Raw genomic sequence first — 22,558 nt, forward strand, 5'->3', positions numbered from 1 at the left:
AATCCTGTTTATACTTCTATATGTTATCTAATACATGCTTGACGAAATAAATAAAATAAAAAATAAAAAGGCCTTGATGTGTCGCCAGTCAGCAAAATCTCCAGGTATCCCTAGATTCCCCTTGGAAGGGGAATCCCTTCCCCTTTTGTTAAACCATCGGCTAAATAGGAAGGCTTTTATCACATTAAATGTGATCGTTAAAATGTTCCTCAAAGAGAAACACATCGGTGTTATCACCTCCGCTGAGCCTTTCTGCATTAGTATTTACAGGATTCAACCTAACTACAGAGACCCGCATAGGAATTTAAGAGGAAAACAGGGACTTCGTTATCACATTTCTATAGGAATAACAGGCAGGCAACTGTTCAATCGGCTTCCGTAGAAGGCGGCAGGCCTTCCGCCTGGGTTGCTAGGGACGCTGTTACCATGGTAACGGAAACAGGCGGTTGCTGAGGCCGGCGGAGTACCAACGCCGCCAAAATGAGCGCCGCTGTAGCCGAAGGCGAAGCGGGGACAGATGTCGACGTGGAGGCGGAGGCGGCGGGCGGGGCCAGCCGGGACATTGCCAGCGGCGCTGTCCCGCGTGCCAAGCAGGTCAATTTAAACTCAGATGACCCCCTGGAACGCATCGCCGCCCGCCGAGCTCGCATCGCCGTCCGCCTGGAGGCGAAACGACGGTCGGTTTGATGGAGGGGGCGGGATGGGGGAATAGACGCACATGCAAGAATTGAAGCCTGAAAGGCAAATCTGCCAGTCTTTTTCGTAATTGCAAATCCACAGTCCAGCTGCAGATATAATAAATGCTTCCTCCACGAGGTAACCGTGACCGGTCCTAAAATGCTAGCCAACTTAAGTGAACCCTCGTGCCCTGTCAATCTTCAACCATCTCAGGCATTGGGACTTCATCCCAATTGATCCCCACTCATCCCCCAAAGCCACCCTCGTTTATTTGGTTTCCACTAAATGGGGCTCATCCCTATTGCCCCCTCCATTGCCTGTGTCTAAAAGCTCGCTCTAATTCAAATTGAACAAAAATAATGGATTGTGAATACTACAAGGCTTTTAGAATGCACTCAGTATCAGGATTTTAGGGACTGGGATGGTGAGATATCTCTTACATAAGTGACCCTCCAAAGTTTTAACATCTTTATTTTTTGCCCTTTTCCTTAGCAGGAAAAATACACTTTTTGGGAACCCGCTTCGGATTAGCTGTTTATTAGCACCTACAGTAATAATAAATCATTCATAGGTTAAATCATAGGTTCCCAACCTTTTTTTGGCCATGCCCCACCTAAGCATCTTTAAAATCCTGATTCTGCCCCCCTTATAATTCTTATTTTACTCAAAAAGTGTACCCTACTCACATGGAGGAAGCCTAAAAGGCCATGAACTTGGTTTACACAAGTTAATGGGGGCAATTTGTTTAAACAACAAATTGCCCCCATTAAAAATGAAATTGCCCCCCTGTGGGGCATAAGCCCCACTTTGGGAACCACTGGGTTAAATAGATATTTGTGTTTGTTTTCTCTGTTTTAGGGAAGCCCTTGGGGAAGATCCGGATGCAAAAAAATTTGTAGAAGAGGAACAGAGCAGGAGTTACAAGCAAATAGAGGACAGTAGACAGGTTAGTAGAGAATTGAGGAATCACAGTGTGAATTACAACGTATGACATATGGAGAAAAGGTATTCACTCTATCCAACAAGGCAGAATAAGACAGAAACTTGATTTCTCAATAGTTTGTGTTTAAGAACTATTATAAAAGTTTGAAAAAGGATTATATTTAATTAAACAATTAAATTTAAATATAACTAAAACCATAGGAGAATGTCTTCAAGATCTTACATACAGTGTAGCCATACCATAAGAACCCCACTCATGGGATCTTCAGGCCTGCAGACAAAATCAAGGCTTAAGGGATTGCTAGAAAATCAGTATGATCAGGACCAATCTCAATCTGGATGGGTAAATGTTCTGCAGAGATGATGCCATGATAGTGAATGTTTGCCTCCGTGGTACTGTCAGATGAAGCTGCTCAGCAGACGAGACCTGAATATGCCCCACCACTCCCTGCCTGCATTCTGGGGCTAGATGTAGGTAGACAGGTAGATGTAACCTGGGAGAGGCAGTTCTTCAAATACTATTTATATTCTGCAAATTCTATAACTGAATTTGATATATTGTATGAATGTATAATATGATTCTGGCATATTTTCTTTCAGAGATTGGCCAAATTGTTGCTTGATGGCACACAGCTAGTAACAAACATCCAGGTGGCAGCTGATGCTCGGGAGGCACACAGGAGATCAGAGGAAGAAGAGCTGACTCGTCAAAGGTAAGACCTCTGTATTGGCATCCCTTGGAACTGTGCAGTGTTGAGGATGTGGAAGAAAGATAAAAATAAAGCTGAATATTGTTAGGGTTGTCTTAATGAAGCACACTCCACTTGAGTTGGGGTGTCTGGGGGCTTAAAGGTCAAGATGGTAGCTGTAACTGCACAACCAGAACCCTGCATCTTTTAAAATACATTGTGTGTACATTGCAGGATGCCTTCAAGAAGATGGTAAACTTTTTATTAATGGCTATGGCTTATAAAAGCCATCTGATGCTCTCTTCATGTTACTTATTGTTTTCAGACCTGATATATATGTATATGTTTGCGTGTTTTGTCCATATATGTATAATTAATGTATTTTTAATGATTTGTCTTGGTTTGCAAATAAATATTCCTTGACAATTGTAATGCCCACCCCATCCCCCACAGATATCCTTGCTTTTGAGTAGAAATTAAATATGGCATCTGTAGTTCATTTTAATGCATTAGCTTGAACTTGAATGAACTACAAGGCCCAGCAGACAAAGAAAAGGCTGCTTTGTACAATTTTTAAAAATTTGAAGCTTGGATTTCCACCAAAAAGAAAGACTGAGGAAGGAACAGAGCTAATGTTCCAAGGATCATTTCAGATTATTCATGATCTATAGTAATCCCCAACAAATGTATCCGTTTTTAATCTTGATATAGAACAGAATTGAATTTCATCTAGCTTGCTTTGAGTAAACTGCCTAGATATTGTTATTCTCAGGGTTGAGAAACTGGAAAATGAAGCCAAGGCCAACTTGGATAAGTTTGATGAGATCACTGCCAAGTGGGCCAAGGCCAAGCAGAAGATCATCCCCCAGGATCTCTGGGAGGCTCTAAATCTACAGCAGCAGCACTGTGCATTGCTGATTGAAGAGAAGAACAAGGTTATTAGTGAGTTGCAACAGGTAGGATTCATGCTTAGTGTATATGCATCAGATTGCTCTCAGCAAATATGGCTGCAGGGACATGCTGAAAGGTCCATGCTAAGAAGAACACTGAATTTAGAGAAAGAAATTTTAAAGAGTTTTATAATTCAAAATATCTCACATAGAAGGGCATTTTAGATACATATATTAAACTGTGATGGAAAAGCAATCCTTACCGTGTGTGTGTGTGTTTGTGTTTGTGTTTGTGTGTGTGTGTGTGTAATAATCATCATCACTGAAAGGAAGAATACAAGCAACTCTCAGCTCTATTTCCCCTTATTAAGAGGGAGTAACTAATTCTAGCTGAAACTCATATGTTCCCCTCCATTATATTTTTGTTTGTTAATGACCCATTTGTGTGCCTATATGCATTTCCCACCCCCTTAAAAAAATCAAAAGTGGTGTTTATGTTCTCCCATAAAATATAAAACAGCCCACTTCCTTGTAATTCACAGGCAAAATCTGAGGTAAAATAAATCTTTTCTTCATATCTGATATATTTGCTATTTTTTAAAAGTTGAAAAGCCTGGGAAGTAAAATAGATTGTCATTGCAATAAACTATAAATTCCAGATGATACTCTCTGGGAATGGCTTTTCACAGCTGGGTACTATTACTAGAAAAAATGGCAAGTGGTAAGCATAGCAATGTGAATGAGAGCTATTTCTTTTGCCCTATGATCTTTGGAAGAAATATGAGATTTTTAAAAGTAATATCCTCAGCAGCAATTGGACTAAACAGCTAACAGCACCTTATTTGGTGCTTTAAAGAATGGTGTATAGTCCATGACCAACAAGTTACATGTGGCTCCCCGTGGTGAGATTATGATCCCCAGAGCCATTTTCAAACTTGCTGCTGAGTTCTGATAATAAATTTTAAAGTTTCCATAAATGCTGAGGGTATTGAATCTGCCACCACATTGTGACGACTGGAAAAAAAATGGTGTTCTTCTCCCCCTCCCTTTGATTTCATGTAGTTTATTAATGTTTAACTGTTTGTCCAACTACAGGATACTTTCTGTGAAATATGATAACTGTTTTTTCCTGCCATAAACATGGTGATTTTGAGCCCCATTTCTGGGGAAAAAGGGATCACAGTTGTTGGAGAGAGAAAAACATATGGGAAAACACTGATTTTGATCAATGCATTGGGAAGTAGTGAGAGGGGAAGGAGAAAATGTGTTTGTGTGTGTATGGAAGGGTGGGAAGTTACAGTTCACATGTGTATTTACACTGTATGAGGAAAAATAGTTTTGTATGCATATTGAATAAACATGTGCCTGTGAGGGTTAGGATGTGTGTTGCAGTGCAGGATAAGTGTCATCATAAATCACATCCATTTCATCCTTGCTCTGTCTATTTAAATCAGGGTGTGAAACTCACAGCCCGTGGGCCGGCCACGTCACGTGCTGGTCACACCCACACCCAGTTTAGTGAAGGGGGGGGGGAGTCCCAATACATCATGTGACACCATTGTGATGATGTGAGTTTGACACCCCTGATTTAGATCATCCATGGTAGTGTAGTCTCCTGCCCTAAAAAAATTATGCATTTCTACTCAAACATTTGGGGATGAAGGCAGATTAACGAGATTGGTACAATCAGCTTGAATTGGTCTCTGAATTGGCTTACTGGGTTTCCACTACATACTGAACTATGAAACTCATCAAATACACTGTGGGATCCTATAACAGCTAAGCTATAACAGCTAAGCTATAAAAAGTTAGATCACTATTAACTAAGCTTTGCATGCTGTGTTAATAATGCAGCTGCTAGGCCTTGACTGTTTGTATTACTACTGAACATATCCTCTAGCTTGCTGAACAGCATTCAGGTTTGCAGAGGTAAACAGTGGAACAATGCCACAATTAATTATTTTTCACAATTAATTATTTTTCTGAATACAAGTTTTTGCTTTCCCGATTGTTTTTGCTTGTCCAGGAATTGAAGAGTAAAGATGATCAGTATGTGAAGGATCTTAGGAAACAGAATGAAGACATTAATTTGCTGCTTGAGCGAATGGAAGAACAGATCCGAAATCTCGTTAAAATCTACCGTCGAGAACTTTTGCATATAGAGGTATATGATTATTTTTAAGCGAAACATGTATCTTGTTTGTTCTGCATGTACAAAAAGAATCTCCATAGATGTTTAAATCTTAGGGTTTTTCCCCTCCAGAAAGCCTTTGAATTGGAGCGTCGTGAACTTCTCACAAGCAACAAAAAGAAATGGGAGCAAGCCATGCAAGCTCTCAACCGACAAGAGGTAATTTGGGTATTTTTGTTCTGGGAGCAGTTTAGGGAGCTGTTCAGGGAGCAATGATAACCCAAGAGAGTCCTTTGGGGAAAAGCTGATGGAAAAGAAAGGTATATAGCAATAGCTGAAATATAAGAGGAAAAGGCAGAGGAAACTTGAGTAACAATCTTTTGTAAAGCTTAAATATTTCTGGAAAAGTCCTTGTCAATATCAAGATTTTTGATGGCTTGATTAATGGGCAATGCTTGAGGTTGAATAAATGAGTATAGGCAGAAGAAGCCTAGATGTGATCTCCAGAGTGTAATTTAGGGTGACTTTATATTTTAAAATCTGGAACATAACAGGCTCTCTTGATTTTTCTTGGTTAATCTCTGCCATTGTGTCTTTCATAATGGGAAATAGAAGACTTGACTCAAGGTCCATATGTGAAGAGGCACACAATGGTAGAAAAAGTGCTTTCCCCCAAAAGTATGTGTAGTAAATGTTATTGCTTCTAACTACACTGTATTTATTTTTTTTAAATAATCTTGGAAACTTTTTAAATTTTTTTTGAAATAGCATGAAACTGAAAGAAGGAGATTTTGCCCTTATCTTTGGCAATGTGGGAATAGGCTGATGCTAATATGATGCTAATATTCAGAAAATTTTTAGGACAGATCATTAGCTGTAGAAGAGAATATTTGCATATTGAGATGAGGGGTCCCTGGTGCTCTCATGATTGTTTTCTTGCAGACATTTCATTATCATAAATATCAACAGTGCATTACCCAATCATTAAGCATGAGTTGCCTTGAACCGCAAGATGGCTGGCATCTTAGAGATGGATGGATGGATGGATGGATGGATGGATGGATGGATGGATGGATGGATGGATAGATAGATAGATAGATCGATAGATAGATAGATCGATAGATAGATGTGAGAACTTAGAAAAGAATTCTGATATTGCAAAGAGCCAACATGAATTTCCAAAGCACAAATTCCTGACTGGAACCAATAATTTTATATTTTCTATCGTTGTGATTTCCTTGGGGAAAAATACAGGAGTGGTTTACCATTGTCTTCTCCCATGTAGTATGAATTGATGCCTTTGCCATTGTCACTAAAGTGATTATGTGCCTCTGGCATCTTCCGATATTGCTGCCGCTTAATGCAAGTGCCTACTTGCTTTAGCTGGGCAGCTGGAACTACCTTTATGCCTTGGGTGACCCTTCTGGGAAAATAACCCCCTCCCCAATGAAGCAGCACAAAAAGTGTTTTGTGTGTGGGGTGTTGGTATGTTAGAAGAGCCGTAGGTCAGAACCAGATCATCATGGAGAAAATCTATGTGATCAAGACTTCATGGCATATAATCAAGTGCAGTCTAGGGGAGAACTTTGACTATTTTTAATTAGAGCCCTACCTAACATATTTTCCCCCTTTTAAAGTTGGATTTTATGATGGCTCGCTTGAAGAAGGTGGAGGAGTATGAACAGGAGCTGAACCAACTGCGGGTGCAAGATGCTGAGGAGTACAATGTTATAAAGATCAAATTGGAGCATGATGTGCAGGTGTGAATCAAGAACTATTTATACGCCCATTTGGGAGATGCTGAATAAAGCAGGACAATTTGCCCCAAAGAGCGGTGGGAAGGTGAGGTTGCCATTGACAGATTCCTCAGTGTGTGTTTCCTTATTTCATCTGGTGGACACCAAGAAGCTGGCCACGCTGGCGCACAACAATGGATACCCCTTAGTACAACCATTAATATGCATAGATTTCAGTAAAGTTTTTAAATATCTAAAAATTATATAGATAGCTGTATTTGGAAGTCTTCCAACTTCCTCAGCTCAAGATCAGGGTCATGATGTTCTAATTATGCTCTTTAATATCCCTTCTGATGCAAGGATGAAACTATTCAACTTCATGCAGTGTTTTGTCTTCAGTAAGAGAACTTTCATCTCTGGTTTCTTCTCAATAGCTCTGCTTTTTTTATTTCCTCTCCAGATTCCCAAGCTGGTTACCTGTTTTCAGATGAGGGTGCTAAAATTTTTAGTCAGTGTGTTTATTTGGGAAGCTCCATCTTGGCACCTTAAAGTATACAGTAGGCAATGTTGTTGACATATGATGAAAACACTAAAGGGATAGCATTATTGCTGCTCAGCCTGATGCACCTGTAGCAAAATCATGAGTGGAATTTATATCACAATCCTGGCTTGTGCTCAGTGTAAAAAAGAAAAAGAAGTCTAGAAGCATCTTTTTCTAACACTTTTATCAAAGGCATGCATGCCTTTTAATAAAATTTGTTATTGAAAAAGTGCTCTTATACTCTTGATTTTTGCCACCCTAAACAGGCACAGCTCTGCTATTACGAAGTTGACTTAGTATATTATTTTCTTTTGTGGTACCAGATCCTGGAGCAGCAGCTCCAGCAAATGAAAGCCATCTACCAACTAAATCAAGAGAAGCTGGAATACAATTTCCAAGTGCTGAAGAAGAGGGATGATGAGAACACCATAATCAAATCCCAACAGAAGCGGAAGCTCAATAGGTGAGAGTAGGAGAACAGCTTCCTTGGCTCCCTATTGGTCTCCGAACGCGCTTCAAGGTGCTAGTCGTTACTTTTAAAGCCCTACATGGTTTAGGACCTGGCTACCTGAGAGACCGCCTCCTGCCACATATCTCCCAACGACCAACTAGATCTCACAGGTTGGGCCTCCTCCAGGTGCCGTCGACCGGACAATGCCGGCTGGCGACTCCCCGGGGGAGAGCCTTCTCTGTAGCTGCGCCGACCCTGTGGAACGATCTACCCATAGAGATCCGGACCCTTACCACTCTCCCGGCCTTCCATAAAGCCACCACGATCTGGCTGTTCTGGCAGGCCTGGGGCTGTTGATCAATGTCCAGCCCCACCTACACTGAATGGATGATGTGCAATTTTAATTATGTACCTTTATTCTTAAATTTTTAAATGTTTTTTATCTGTCTGTAAGCCGCCCAGAGTCCCTAGGGAGTGGGCGGCATACAAATTTTTATTAAATTGGAAATTGGAATTCATATTTTTATTGATTCCTATTTGTAGGAGAAAGAGTAGCAGAGTTTGGGGGTTGAGTCAAAAGAGTAATCAGCTTAGAGTCTCTATGTTGCCACAAACAGCCTAAGTCCAACCCTCTTGAGTCCTATTAACCCTTTAACTAGTGCACAAATAGTACTAACTGTTAGTTGACTAGATTCCTGAGTATAGGCATGAGCAATAAATCTGTTTAATTGTCTATGGGGCTTCTCAGTCATCCAGGTGATGGTTGTCCCAAAGGTGCTTTTTCAAGAGGCAACTGGACTTTCTTGTTTTTCTTTCAAGAAGTTTTGCTTCTCATCCAAGAAGCTTCTTCAACCTGGATGAGAAGTGAAACATCTTCAAAGAAAATCAAGAAAGTCCAGCTGTCTCTTGAAAAACCATCTTCCCAATTTTGTCCCAATCAGTTTAATTGGAACTTAATGTTTGGCCCTGGTCTTTTGCACCTGACTCTTCTGCAGCCACCATTTTTTCTTGTTTTGGAAAGGAAGTGCAAATACAGGTAGTCCTCAGCTTGTGCCTGAAATTGAGCCTCGAATTACAGTCATAGTTGTTGTGGTTGTTATATGAGTCATCATGTAACCACACCCAATTTTATGATCTTTTTTGTGGGTTGTCATTAAGCCAATGCTGCTATCGTTGAATTAAACAGCTGTCATTAAGCGAATCTGTTTTATGGGCACACACACACCCCCGGAAACAGGAAGAAAATGTTAGAAGCCTGCAAAAAAGGTTGGAAAATGCAGTCATGTGACTATGGATCCCTGCAAACAGCTGTAAATGTGAGTTGTTTGCCAAGCACTCAAATGCGAACACATGACTGAAGTGTGTGTGTATGAGATTGTTGAAACTATGAAATTTGATCATAAGTATTTTTGGGGAGGGAGGTCCATTATAGCTTCAAACAGTTGTAAGGTGACCTGTCATTAATCAAGGACTACCTATATTCTGAACTATGCTAGAATGCACTTAAGTACAGTTAGTCCTTGACTTACAACAGTTCATTTAGTGACCATTCAAAATTGGATGGAACAGTGGAACTGAACAAAATGACTTATGACCATTTTTCACATTTATGACCATTGCAATAGCCCCACGGTTGCATGAATAAAATTTGGATGCTTGCCAATTGATTCATATTTATGACCATTACAGTGTCCCTGGGTCATTTGATCTCCTTTTATGACTCTCTGACAAGCAAAGTCAATGGGAAAGCCAGATTCACTTAACAACCATGTTACTAACTTAAGAATTGCAGTGATTTCACTTAACACCTGTGGCAAGAAAGGTTGTAAAAAGGGGCAAAATTCACACAATGAATGTTTCATTTATCAGCATAAATTTTGGATTCAATTATGGCCGTAAGCCGAGGACTACCTGTATGCCTATCCTAAGAAGCTTTTCAGATTCTCAGAGGGTAATGTAAATTTGTAGTGTCTAAAATCCATGATATGTGAACAATGAAATCCATTATTAATAACTCTGCCTAATAACTCTTATTGCCACAAAGTGATGAAATACTTTAAAGCAGGGGCCTCCAACCTTGACAACTTTAAGCTTGGTGGACTTCAACTCCCAGATTCCCCAGCCAGCTTTTTGGGAGTTGAAGTCCACCAGACTTAAAGTTCCCAAGGCTGGAGAGCCTTGTTTTTTTAAACCCTGAGTTTTAAAGGATTTAAGTCCTCCATTTTTTTGTCTCTGACCGCAGTGGGTATAATTTGTGTTGGGCATTGATTCCTGTCCTTCTTTGTAATAGATGTGTCTGTCTCTTTGCTTCTTAGACTGCATGATGTGCTCAATAACCTGCGCCTAAAATTAGCCAAGCAGATCAAGCAGTATCGTGAGGAGAACTTGACACTGACAGCTGACTATAAGCGGATTGTGGAGCAGTTCAAGGACTTGCAGAGAACAATGAGGTGGGACTGCACCCTGGAATGAGGGGCAGATGAAGGCAATTTGAGATAGTTTGTTGCTTGGCCTAGAATTCTGCAGTCAGTTACGTTGCCCTCAGAACAGATGAAGAATTGTGTTCTTTACACTAAGAATCCTGTAAATCTATGTTGTGGGGAGGGGGTGAAGAATGAACTATTCTTTGTGTTTACCTTCAACCAATTAAACTGTAAACGTCTTTCAGTTAAGAGATAATCCAAATAACATAGTCCATAATCATACAAACAGTCCGGTACACAAAGTTTTCTAGCAGTTGCAAAACTTACAATAGCTCACACTGAACACTTTACAGCACCTTTAACAGCCAGCTTCCAAACACTCAGATCAGATCAGCATCTAACAGTGATTCTGGCTCCATCTTATGACCGCTTGAGGAAACAGCAACAAATCACATTTACAGCATGATTTAAAGAAACAGGTATAGCATTGTTACATGATTTATATATTGCCAACCCAACCGTTAGATTATATTCCTAACACTAATTGAACAAGTCACAATTGTGTACCAACACACACACACACATACGTATTACAACATACTGAAGCACAAACCACACACATTTCTTTTTATACAGGACTCTTCCTCATGACTTGTTAACTGCAGTGCAAAATTTTCCTAATCATTAAAAGACATAATATCACAGTGTTGCTTTCATTTCATCACCAGCCCTCCATGGAGGCAGGTTATACTCATGCAGGTGGTCCTAGTTTAACAACCACTTGTTCAATGACTCAATTTATGACAGGTGCTGAACGAGTGATACGTATGACTGGTCTTTGAAAGTTCAAGATGTCATAGCATCCTTGCAGTTATGTGAGAGCCATTTGCAATCTTTATCGCTGCCTTCGGACAAACAAATCCATGGGCTTATAGTAGTATTTTTCTTCTTTTCCTGACACATTCCTCCATCTCAATGTTTGCAATGATAGTGTGGAATTTGTCCAGTTCCTCTTGGCCAACTTTAAAGTATTCCAAGTATATCACGGGTGAAATGCTGCCATTTTGGATCGGTTCGCCCGAATAGATAGTAAAAAATACTATCGGTTTGGTTTCAACAAACAGTTGTATGACAATTAGCTGTGCTGCGCGATTTAGATATTTAGAAATTTAGAAATCTCGCAGCATCAGTTGTTGCACAGCTGATCGTTGGAGCTACCGGTTCCCCTGAACTGGTAGCATTTTTTACTACCGGTTTGGGCAAACTGATAGTTCCGATGATCAGTGCCTGTGGTGCGTATGCACACAAAGTGCGTGTTTGGTGTGCATGTGTAAAAAGAATGCATGCGCACGCACGGCGAACCAGTAGCAGACTTCAGAGCATTTCACCCCGATGCATATCTATCTCTGGTCACACTACATTGTTTTTTAATTATTTTAGTTAGTATAACAGTAGAGATCAGTCATTTAGCTTTCAGAAAACCAACTTTCAAATCACAATGCATGCCATCACCCATGGATGGAAGCAGGAGAAGTGCTTTGTCAGTCACGACTGTGCCTTCAAAACTGCAGGGTGTGTTTAAAAACTCACGTATGAGAGCTGCTTCCTTTCACTACTTTTCTTGTAGCTTTTCTAACATTAGTCAGAAGTCTTCCTTCACTATCGCCTCTGGATCAGTCATTGTAGCATTCTGTCTATAAAACAGTGGCTGATCCTTGAGGCAGGTAGAGCAACCATCTGTCAAAACATGTCTCTTCCTGTTGGAAAAGCAATAAATTATTCTTTTTTTTTTGCTGGGATGTGATGTCAGGAAAACCAACTGTTGTTTTCTTTAAGTTGCTCTACATTAAGCAAGTGAGAGCAGTTGTTGCTGTTCTTGCTGAGGTACAATAAAGCTTAGCAATGAGAGCAGTTCACATTTATTGGCTTAATCAGCTTGCTGTATGGATCCTGCCATTTGCTTAGCATATTGTCTGAACCACTCCATCATATTAAGTCTTACATTTGGTCTATTTGGATATAGCACGCTAGGTGACACCATTATGCTTTGTTAACCTGGGTGTAGAGGTTGGCATGATGTACTGTATGATCTGAGCAATTTAGCTGCATAGATTAGAATTTGCACTATCAAATCTGACACCAGACACAGCACTGAACAATAAAAAGAAGCAATGCAAGATTGGAAGACATAGAGAGACCTGGCCCATAGAATCGCCAAGAATTGGACAAGACTGAATGGATGACATCATCATCATCATCATCATCATCATCATTGGGATCTGAATCTTGGGATTTCTAACTATTTTACTATTGATCTGTACCCAAACCATTGTTTGCTGATACCAATCAAAAGCTACTTCTGAGTATAGATTCAAATTTGTTGAGTCATGCATCTCTTTTTTTATCTCAGACATTTTGCCATTGTGGATGCTGAACATTTCCTGGATGTGTGGCTGATGAATGAAGAAGAGGCCAAAGCGCTGATTCGCAAAGCCTTTGATGCTGACCGTGTCATCCATTCTCAGCAGTTGGGGTTGCCCTGGACTGAACCTGATGGTTGGTTCCTGCACAACGTGGGACCTATCATCCATACTAAGAAGATAAAATCAGCCAATGAGCTGGCCCGTGAAGTGATCACACCTGAGAGTAAGCAAAGTTCCAAAACTTTTGTGGAATTCGGCCTGAAGGCAGCATGATTGATGCAATTTGAGACACATTGCTAATGCCTGTTTAAATGATTCTGTTTCCCATTATAAAAATGGGATTTATTTAGCAAGTAAGAAGTTGATGAGGCGTGGAAATCAGGAAAGGGGGATAAAAATGAAGACAATTGCATAGTTTCCTCAGAAATGAAGGATGAGAGCTTTCTTTTCTCTCAGAAATTGACAAATTCTGCTAAATTCTCCTGCAAAGACTAATTTTCGGACATATGCATAATGCAGAGTATGAAGCCATACCTGGATACACCAGTTTTACATACTTTACTTTCACTACTGTGTTTCCCTGAAAATAAGGGAACACAGATGGACACCTTTTTATAGCTCTTTAAACCAAAAGATTAATTGTATTTTCCCCCAGGATCACATGGCAGCTTTTAAGAGCAGCTAGGTGATCATAGAAAAAGCTACAGCTGCTTTAAAGGGTTTCAGAGAAGTGCCATGTTCATGCCACGACATGCTCTGAAGCACTTTTCGCCTTCATTTGTTCAGAAAGCTTGGTAACTCTGTTAACCTCTCTGTAATTTCTGCAATCTGGCCGTATAAAAAAAATTGCAAGATGATGGCAACCTGTGAAGGAATTTATGGAAGCTGCATCCAGTGTTTTGGGAACCGCATGCAACTTTGGGACTTGGTTTTTACAGCCCTTTTCTAAATAATTAGAGAAGTGACTTCTGATCATGTAACATCTCCCCTCTTCAAACATCCTGTTTTTTGGTTTGGTCAGTTAGTGCTACAAATTGATGAATACTTGTGACATTGCAAAGGCAAAAAGTTGTTTTTAATACTAATTAAGACTGAAACTTTCTTAGGCATCTAGTAATAAATGTGGAATTTGCCTGGGGTTATGGAATTATAGAAATGTAGGGACTGTTGCTGACCCAGTCATCTTGCATGAGGGATGTTGTATGCCGACTTGTTAAAATGGCATATGTTAGACTAGATAAAGAACAGCCGATATAATTGCTTTATGTATTTAGGAAAGTTCTCTGCTACGCTGCTGCCCCAGATTCTGGTTTTTTTTCTCTAGCAAGTCAATCACTTCAGCAGCTCTTATCCCCATCTGAGGACAGACCACCAGAAGACAATGAAGCGGTCCCAGAAGAGGAGTATAAAGAGGGTGAGGAACCTGAACCAGAATCAAAGAAACGTTGGTCTATTTCAAGAAAGATCATCAAGCACATTCTGGAGCTCCTTTGTGATGAGTCGGTGAGCTGGGAAAATAAGAAAACATTGGGTTCATCTTTGGCTGCGGTTGTCTGTTTCTGAGGCTGGGCCTTGCTATGTCACAATATCCTCTTGAAGTCATGTCCTAAGTTCACCTTTAGGAATTAGTCCAGCCAGCAATTGATGTTTCCCCTCTTGTCTTCTGTATCTGTTTCCTTGGCCAGGGCTTTTTGATTGAGAGCAAGCTTCGGGGTCTCCTGCAACCTCTAGAGAGGCCTGATCGCGTTCTCATGGAGCTGGACTCCATCTTCACCGTAAGTTCCTGAATTCTCTTACAGAAGTGATAGGGAAAGGATGTACTTGGTCCTTTGGGATTGGGGCCTATATGTGCTACCTTGGAAACTGTTCTGACCTAGGCTTCCTTAAAAAGCATGAAGCAGAGCCTTGGTCCCGGCAAAACCTCTTTTATTTACATGACTGTGAATTCCTTTCATTCACAGTCAAAAAGGCCAGGCAAGCAGTCTTTCAGAGGAATATTTATCAACACGAACCTTATCTCGTTTGGAGAGCTGCCAGATAACTAGTTTCCAAATGCAGGGCAAGGCAACACTTGGCGCGGAGTCTCTTATAGTCACAAACAGCACTTTCCACTCTTGAAACGACCGAGGGAACGAATTGTTTCCTGCAAAAGCTCACTCCCAGTTCACTCCTCTTTTGGGAGGGGCCAATCACCTCCAAGGTGTGGCTATACTCCCAAGTCGACCCTGCTTTCTTAGTTGTTCTTGTTTTCTGGCAGCTCTGTGCATGCGCACACTGGGAACAGGCTCCAGCTGTTCCTCTGCCTCACTGCTGTCTAGCTCCCTCTCTGCCTCCGACGCAGAGCTCTCGTCTAAGCTTTCCTCAGCCCGCAGACTGGTCCATGTTCCTCCCCAACCTCCTCATTGTCTGACAGCGGGCCACAACAGTAATTGATTTTCTTCCAGCAGTTATTACTATTTACCCCAAAGTAGAGATTTATACAATCTGCTAGGAGTATAAGGTCCAAGCCTTTGTTTTTAAGTTTAGCTTTGAGTTCTAACAGGACTCCTTATACCACCTAATTAGCTACTCTGTTAGCACCCATTTAGGTTTTTATACTTTCCTACAGGCCCTGTCCATTGACAGTGAAGATGATGTGTATCAAATGGCAGAGTTTTTCATGCATTTCAAGGCTCAGAAGATGGCTGGTTCACAGGTAATAAAGATGGGGCTTCAACTAATGAACATAATGACTTTCAATCCAACCATCAAAACTTGCTTCATCAAACTAGTGGTAGTTCTGGCTTAATTGTTTACTCCCCCCTCCCATGGACTTTCTCTATGTGATGTCATTGAAGCTGAAAGTCCCGTCCCCCCCACCTCTGCCCTATGGAGGCTGAGAAACATGAAGTGGCAAAAATAATCATTCTTCTCTCAGGATTGTTTTAGTTGCGGTCGTGGATTGCACTTTTAACCAATACCAGCAAATGTGGGGTTATGGTTGCTTTTCACAAAATGTTGAGCTTTTCATTCATGTCTTACTTCTCTTTGTTTTTCTTTAATACTCTCCCTTACACATACATCTCCGCTCTCTCAAGACTGTTGAACATTCTCTGTACTTCATTGGGACGTACGGTATGATTATTGTTCTTCCAGAATTCTTCATTTTCCTTTAGGACTTAGATGCTGTAGTGGCAGATACAATTGTCAAAGAAGTATCTAGAGATGCAGTGAGTCTAGGAGAGGAGGAGAAGGAGGAGGTTTCTGTAGAATCACAAGAGGAGGACAAAGTCGCCATGGTTACAACAGTGCCCCTTTCTGCAGTTTACATGCATCCTGATGACATTTTGAAGGCTCTCAAGGCATTTGTGCAAGAATTTCAGATGTCAAGGTAGGTCTGGATTGAAAAAAATGGGGCCTGGTAGGGGTATTGGATTTGCCCAATGGTTTAAAACCAAATGTTGGCTTGGTAGTAGTGCATATGATGCTCATGAGCCACCTGGAATAGGTGCAAGGTCAAATAAGCAGTGCCACTGAGAGAAAGGCTATAGTTATGGGGCTGTGATGGTGAACCTATGGCACGCATGCCATAGGTGGCGAGTGGAGCCATTTCTAAGGGCACGCGAGGAGTTGCCCTGTCAGCTCCAGCCCGCCTGATTTTCAGCCTTGATTTTGGGCCGTTTTTCGCCCTCTGGAGGCTTTATACACTACATAAACATGACTAAATAAATAAGTACAAAGTTATGCATATGCTCACATAACCACATATATTACATGATATAGAGAAACAATACAGATGATTCAACATTTTTCATGATTTGGCAGATAAAAGCCCCCCCAAAGCTGATCAGTTAACAGGATTGGAATATGTTAGCTGTATTCTTGATTGGCTTTCTTTTGAAAGCTAATGAAGATTTTATTGTCTTAAATATCTTTAGTAATGTTTAGTAATTTCCTATGTGTTTTGTTTTATATTTTTGTGTTTGTGCTGTCATAAGCTGCCTGGAATTATATAAAAATCAGGGAAAGTTGGGGGCAAGAGTAAACTATTATATGTCCCATGAATTTAACCGTCTGGATTGGAAAGGATTCCATCATTGCTATATTTGATGAAGTTTTCATCAAGATTTGAACACTGATAAGAGACCAAATGCATAGTGTATCAAAATAGCAGCTCATTATGAGCTCTCCATTCTAGTATAATGACTCAGCCCCTGGTCATGCAAATATTGGTGTTGGTGAGAATAGCATAGAAGAATTAAGTTGAAGCCTTCTCTTAGGTTGTGATATGAAATTAGGGCTAATGCAGTAAGAAGCTGCTTATGTCAGATCAAATTATCAGCCAGTGTCTCTTTTCTTCACCTCTAGGGACCAATGGCCACAGATAAAGAAAGCACATGAAGAGCGAGACAACTCTAAAGATTCAGAATATTGGGATGCATTGGCTCATGTTATCCCAGATGGAAAACTGAAGCTGTGGGATGCTCTGATTGTTGCCTTGCAAAAATACTAGTAAGTGATGGAAAATGCCCTTAGCTATAGTAGGGCAATCTCTGCAGATACAAGGAGTGGATTGGACACTTTTGATCTAAACAATCTGTGCCAAAGTGTGCTAATGTGTTACTTATTCTAGAGACTTGTGGAGAGAGTAATGTCTTGAGGTCAGATAGCAGAAAACTTATTTCTTCAGTTTCAATGAACTTTATGAAATCCCAGTTCAATGCCAGTCTCACCACTGGGTTTTTTTTAATGCAAATTTATAGAAAGATGGACAGAAAATACTGGCTTTCTCCTCTTTACTTTACTTGTTTAGTTTATCAGGAAGTAGATCTTCTGTTGCCCAGTTTTAATGGGTTCATCTCTCCATGACAGGGAAAAGCTGTATGTTTTTATTGAGGACACATAACTCTCCCCATCTTGCATACCTCATCTCTAGCTATTGAGTTTGACTGATAATGTTCTAATAATATTGGAGTAATGGTGCAAACTAAACATCCATTGTGTGTGGAGGGTTGGAAAAACATGACTCAAGGTAATCTTGAGTTTCTCACCCTTCCCATCTCCCCCAAAGAGGAAAAAAATAGACTTAAAATGATATATAGGAGCCTTAACCTTCCTCAACACCTGAGGCACCCATTTAGCCACAGTGCTTCACTAGCAATGCTTGGTCATATCTACTCTGAGGAACTCTGGAAATTATTTGTGGGCTGAGGAAGGGATGTAGGAGTTCCATGTGGTTCACAGTTGCCCATTCAAAAGTTTGCAGTCAAAAACACTGTTGTCCATACTGTTAAGGACTCCTCTCTTTTCCACCAGTCATTTTCTGACTCTGAGGGCAAAGTTGATTGAAGAGACTGATGGGCTGACTCAGCAGAATGAAGAACTTCAGATACTGCTACAGCAATATTTACAATCCCCGGTAAGTGAATGGGTAGAAACATAGAATCATAAAATTGTAGAGGTGTAAGGGGACCGCATAATTCAATTCTCTGAAAAATGCAGGAAAACTAATTTAATCCTATATATGAATTGTCCAGTGACATGGTGGCTCAGTGGATAAGATGCTGAGCTTGTTGATCAGAAATGTTGGCAGTTTGGTGGTTCGAATCCCTAGTGCCGTGGAATGGAGTGAGCTCCCGTTACTTGTCCCGGCTTCGGCCAGCAGTTCGAAAGCATGTAAAAATGCAAGTAGAAAAATAGGGACCACCTTTGGTAGGAAGTTAACAGCATTCTGTGCACCTTCGGCATTTAGTCATGCCGACCACATGACCATGGAGACGTCTTCGAACAGTGCTGGCACTTCAGCTTGAAACGGAGATGAGCACCGCCCCCTAGATCAGGAAGCGACTAGCACATATGTGCAAGGGGAACCTTTACCTTTACCTTTACCTTATGAGTTGTCCATCTGGCCTCTATGTAAGATTTTGTAAAGATGTAGAACCTGCAGCCTTCATAGTTAGACTGACCATTTTTATATACATCACATTTAACAACTTGTCAGTCAGAAAGCTATATATTTTGTTGAAAAGTTGGTGAATTAAAATCCCCTTCTCCACTGGTATATTGTTAAAGTAGGAGAAAAGATTTGTCTCTGAATATTTATATAATAAACTCATATAGACTCTTGGCAACCATAGCATTGTTTTCAAGGTGCTTACATAAGGCCTGCTTTGTTATAGGCCAGGTCAGTTAGGTACCTGTAGCTAGGCCAGAAAATCCCTGCAGGACGTATCCAGCATCCTGTTTGCAAAAACTTTCTCACGCTGAATTTAAGTTACACTGAGCTATGCTTATTTGATAATGTTTGTCATTTTCCCTGCCATAAAACATTCTCTAGGATAATTTTCAAAGCATTTTTTTAAAATATAGCAATATTTTGAAAATATACAAGCTGCATCAACAGCAAAACCTTGACAGCATTTTCTAAAATTTCTGAAAATGCTTAGGAATAAATCAAATTCAAATCAGTATAAAAATCTTTCCCCAAAATAAAATTTGGGATGACTTCTGTCCTAGTTTTGCCCTAGTTTATATAGTTGCAAGTCCTCATAGAATCAGCAGTTGTCCTTCATGCTTTATTTTCTTGGATTCAAGTGATGTTAACTTTTACTTGCTTAGCATATTAAATCAGTATAATACACAGTATGTTATCATCTTACTATATCCTTCCTATTAGGCACCGCTCTTTAAGTATTACATGTTCTATGTTGTCCAAACCCCCAATTGTAGCTGATGTGAGAGGCATTGGGGAGGCTGAGAGAGTTATTAGCTGTAAGATAGGAGAGTCTATTAACAGTTTTCCTTTAGACAGTTTTCTAAACTAATCCAGATTGTAAAAAACCTGGAAGGAATGTTTTGATACTCTGCCTTAAGGTATTCACTAGTGAAGGAAGGTTATAATTTTCTTTTAGAGTTTGCAAGACTCCTTATTTGCTTGTTATCCTTAAAGACACTTTACTGACATCTTGGATTCTTGCTTCCATTATGTTGCCTAGCTGTTAGGGGATCTGACAACTATATGGTGATAAGTGTAAAAACTAGTAAGCATATGCATAAGAGTAAAAATATATCAATGTAATGTAGATTAAGATAGAAGTTTGTGTTTCTTCACTGGACTGTTTCGTTTAGTGTCTCATGGGAATGCATTTACACCAGTGGTGGGTTTCAAAAAAGTTTTGAACCTACTCTGTGGGTGTGGCCTCTTTTGTGGGAGTGGCTTGTCAGCCATGTGACCTGGTGGGAGTGGCTTGCTGGCCATGTGTTCTCTCTCTCTCTCTTTCTCTCTCTTTCCTTCCTTTTGTCTCTCTGTCCCTTTTTCCTTTTTTTCTTTCATCTCTCTCTCACTTTTTCTTTTTTTTCTTTTTTTCTTTCTTCCTTTCTTTCTCTTTCTCTTTCTCTCTCTGTGTGAGTCTGTGTGTGTGTGTGTCTGTGTGTGTCAGTGGTGGGTTTCAAAATTTTTTGGAACCTCTTCTGTAGGTGTGGCCTGCTTTCTGGTGGAACCTCTTCTAACCGGTTTGGTAGATTTGATGAACCAGTTCTACTGAACTGGTGCGAACTGGTAGGAACCCACCTCTGATTTACACCCATGGTTGAATGCATGAGAGTTATAATTGAATATATCCCAAGGAGGTAAAATTGAAGCAACTGCTAGACACAAAGCAGTACCAAAGACTGAGGGCCCATCCTGTTCCTCCTACCTAATGTGAGCAAGATCATGGTACCAGTCAGTAGTGCTGACTGGAAGAAGATCAGGCAACCACTTATGTCTTCATGAAATTATTTGGTCAGTATCATGAATTTCTTGCCACACAATATCAACATGACTATTGGCTGAAGTAGTTTCCTAACTCATGAGAAACAGTCTATCAGAGGCCTGAGCTATTTTGAACCACGTTTAAAGATAACAAGTTGCCAAATACAATTTTAAGGGAGTGGATTTAGAAAAAGAAGATGGTTGTCCTCATTATCTTCCTTGTGATTTTCCCACAGACAGCTAGCAGAGAAAGGATGCTGAACTAAGTCTATTTTTGTCTTATTTCATACAGACTCCTATGCATTTATAGGCTTTAGTAAAAACAAAAGAGAGAGAAAAGAGAGAGAGAGAGAGACAGCCATAGACTCTAGAGCAGTGTTTCCCAACCTTGGCAACGTGAAGATGTCTGGATTTCAACTCCCAGAATGCTGGCTGGGGAATTCTGGGAGTTGAAGTCCAGACATCTTCACGTTGCCAAGGTTGGGAAACACTGCTCTAGAATCATTCTGAACAGACTTTATTTAATCTAATCTCTAGATTTTGAGAGCCAGTGCTAATTCTCAATAAAACCTATGTACCTTGACATGGGGTACTTTTATTTTGAAATTGAGCTGGATACAAGGGAGCCGTAATCTCTTTTCTTCTGTTTGTCACAGGCCAATGCTGCGTTGCTCATCCCACCAACCCACCTACTGCATCTGCAGATGAATAACCCATGATAATCTTCCGTGCAAGAGGTGTGGGTTTGTTATTGAGAAATATTCTCATTACTTGTCCGGATCATTACAAGTAGTCCGATAAACTCCACTTAACTCCCCAAGAGGCAAGAGTGGGCATAACCAATTTCAGCATGTAAGCCCCTCAGTTGTTTTGAGGTGCTTGTTTGAAAACTCATAGATTGGTTGTCCCTGAGTTAAACTGAGACACACAGCTGTTTTCTAGCATGATGGCAGCACTGATGTATATAGAGAGTAATAAAAACTTAAGTTAAAACTAAAACTAAGGCACATTAAATCCGCTTTGCAAATACTCTGATACATGCCCAAACCACAACTCAATGTGATTTGACAAAGCCCATATTGACATATTTCAGAAAACGGGGAAAACTTTATCCTTCATAAAATTTTAAGACTATATAAACAAGATGTCTTTTTGACTCCAAACATTTATTTATTTTTTGAGGGGGGGGGGAACATTTGAAAAGAATTAAAAGTCAAATGACAAATAAATATTTAATTACACCACCATTTCTTCTGACTCATCCTTGTTACCCAAGGAGACATGTGATGAGGCTGGGGTGGAGGGTCTGTAATTGGATGGCATCATGAAGACTTGCAATTGCAGCTTTTATCATTCTCAAATATTTGAAATATAATCCCAAAGAAACACTGAATATGAATATGAATTTGAGGGGAAAAAAGAAGTCACAAAGGTACACTGTATTGTAGGACTGAGACTGGATTTCTCTTGCACTAAGCCATGCGGTTTGAGATCCTTCGTTCCACCATGATTATTAGTGTGTGGAAAATGTGTTGTCACAACCCAGTGCTTTACAGCCTATAAATAATAGCAATGTGCAGACATGTGGCAGATTTCAAGATAGACTATTAAAACACTAAGAGGAAGACCAAGTGTCTGGAAATCATATTGTAAGAGAGCACAGAATGTGCTTACAAGGCAAAGATGTTCTTGGGAAGAAACTCAACTGAGCATTTCCAGAACATTCTAGTTCACATAAAAGAAGGAAGAGTGTCATTGCTTTCCTAAAGATGGTCTGCCATCTTTAGAAGCTTGCAGGTACATTTTAAGACTATCATGACCAGGATCACAAGATATTGTAAAGGAAAAGTGGGATCCTTAATTGAGAACTGCTTTTCTGATGTAGACTGTAGATATAGTTTTCTATTTTGAGGAACATGGCG

At 40.2% G+C, this 22,558-nt stretch overlaps 1 protein-coding gene across 1 annotated transcript; it reads left to right on the forward strand.

Annotated features, from left to right (window-relative positions):
• Positions 1–459: 459 nt before the first annotated feature.
• DRC1 (dynein regulatory complex subunit 1) lies at positions 460–21,883 on the forward strand. Its single transcript, XM_087717418.1, has 17 exons — positions 460–677; positions 1,537–1,624; positions 2,221–2,333; positions 3,082–3,265; positions 5,226–5,363; positions 5,463–5,549; positions 6,968–7,090; positions 7,931–8,070; positions 10,374–10,508; positions 12,892–13,127; positions 14,229–14,407; positions 14,590–14,679; positions 15,513–15,599; positions 16,060–16,274; positions 17,252–17,395; positions 18,200–18,302; positions 21,293–21,883. Exons 1-17 carry the CDS (start codon positions 481–483, stop codon positions 21,353–21,355), a joined length of 2,322 nt encoding a protein of 773 aa, XP_087573544.1. The 5' UTR covers positions 460–480; the 3' UTR covers positions 21,356–21,883.
• The last annotated feature ends 675 nt before the right edge of the window (positions 21,884–22,558 follow it).

This window comes from Thamnophis sirtalis, unplaced genomic scaffold, assembly GCF_051295495.1.
Source record: "Thamnophis sirtalis isolate CommonGarterSnake01/CBP01778 unplaced genomic scaffold, rThaSir2_p1.2 scaffold_6, whole genome shotgun sequence".
NCBI classification, from domain to species: Eukaryota; Metazoa; Chordata; class Lepidosauria; order Squamata; family Natricidae; genus Thamnophis; species Thamnophis sirtalis.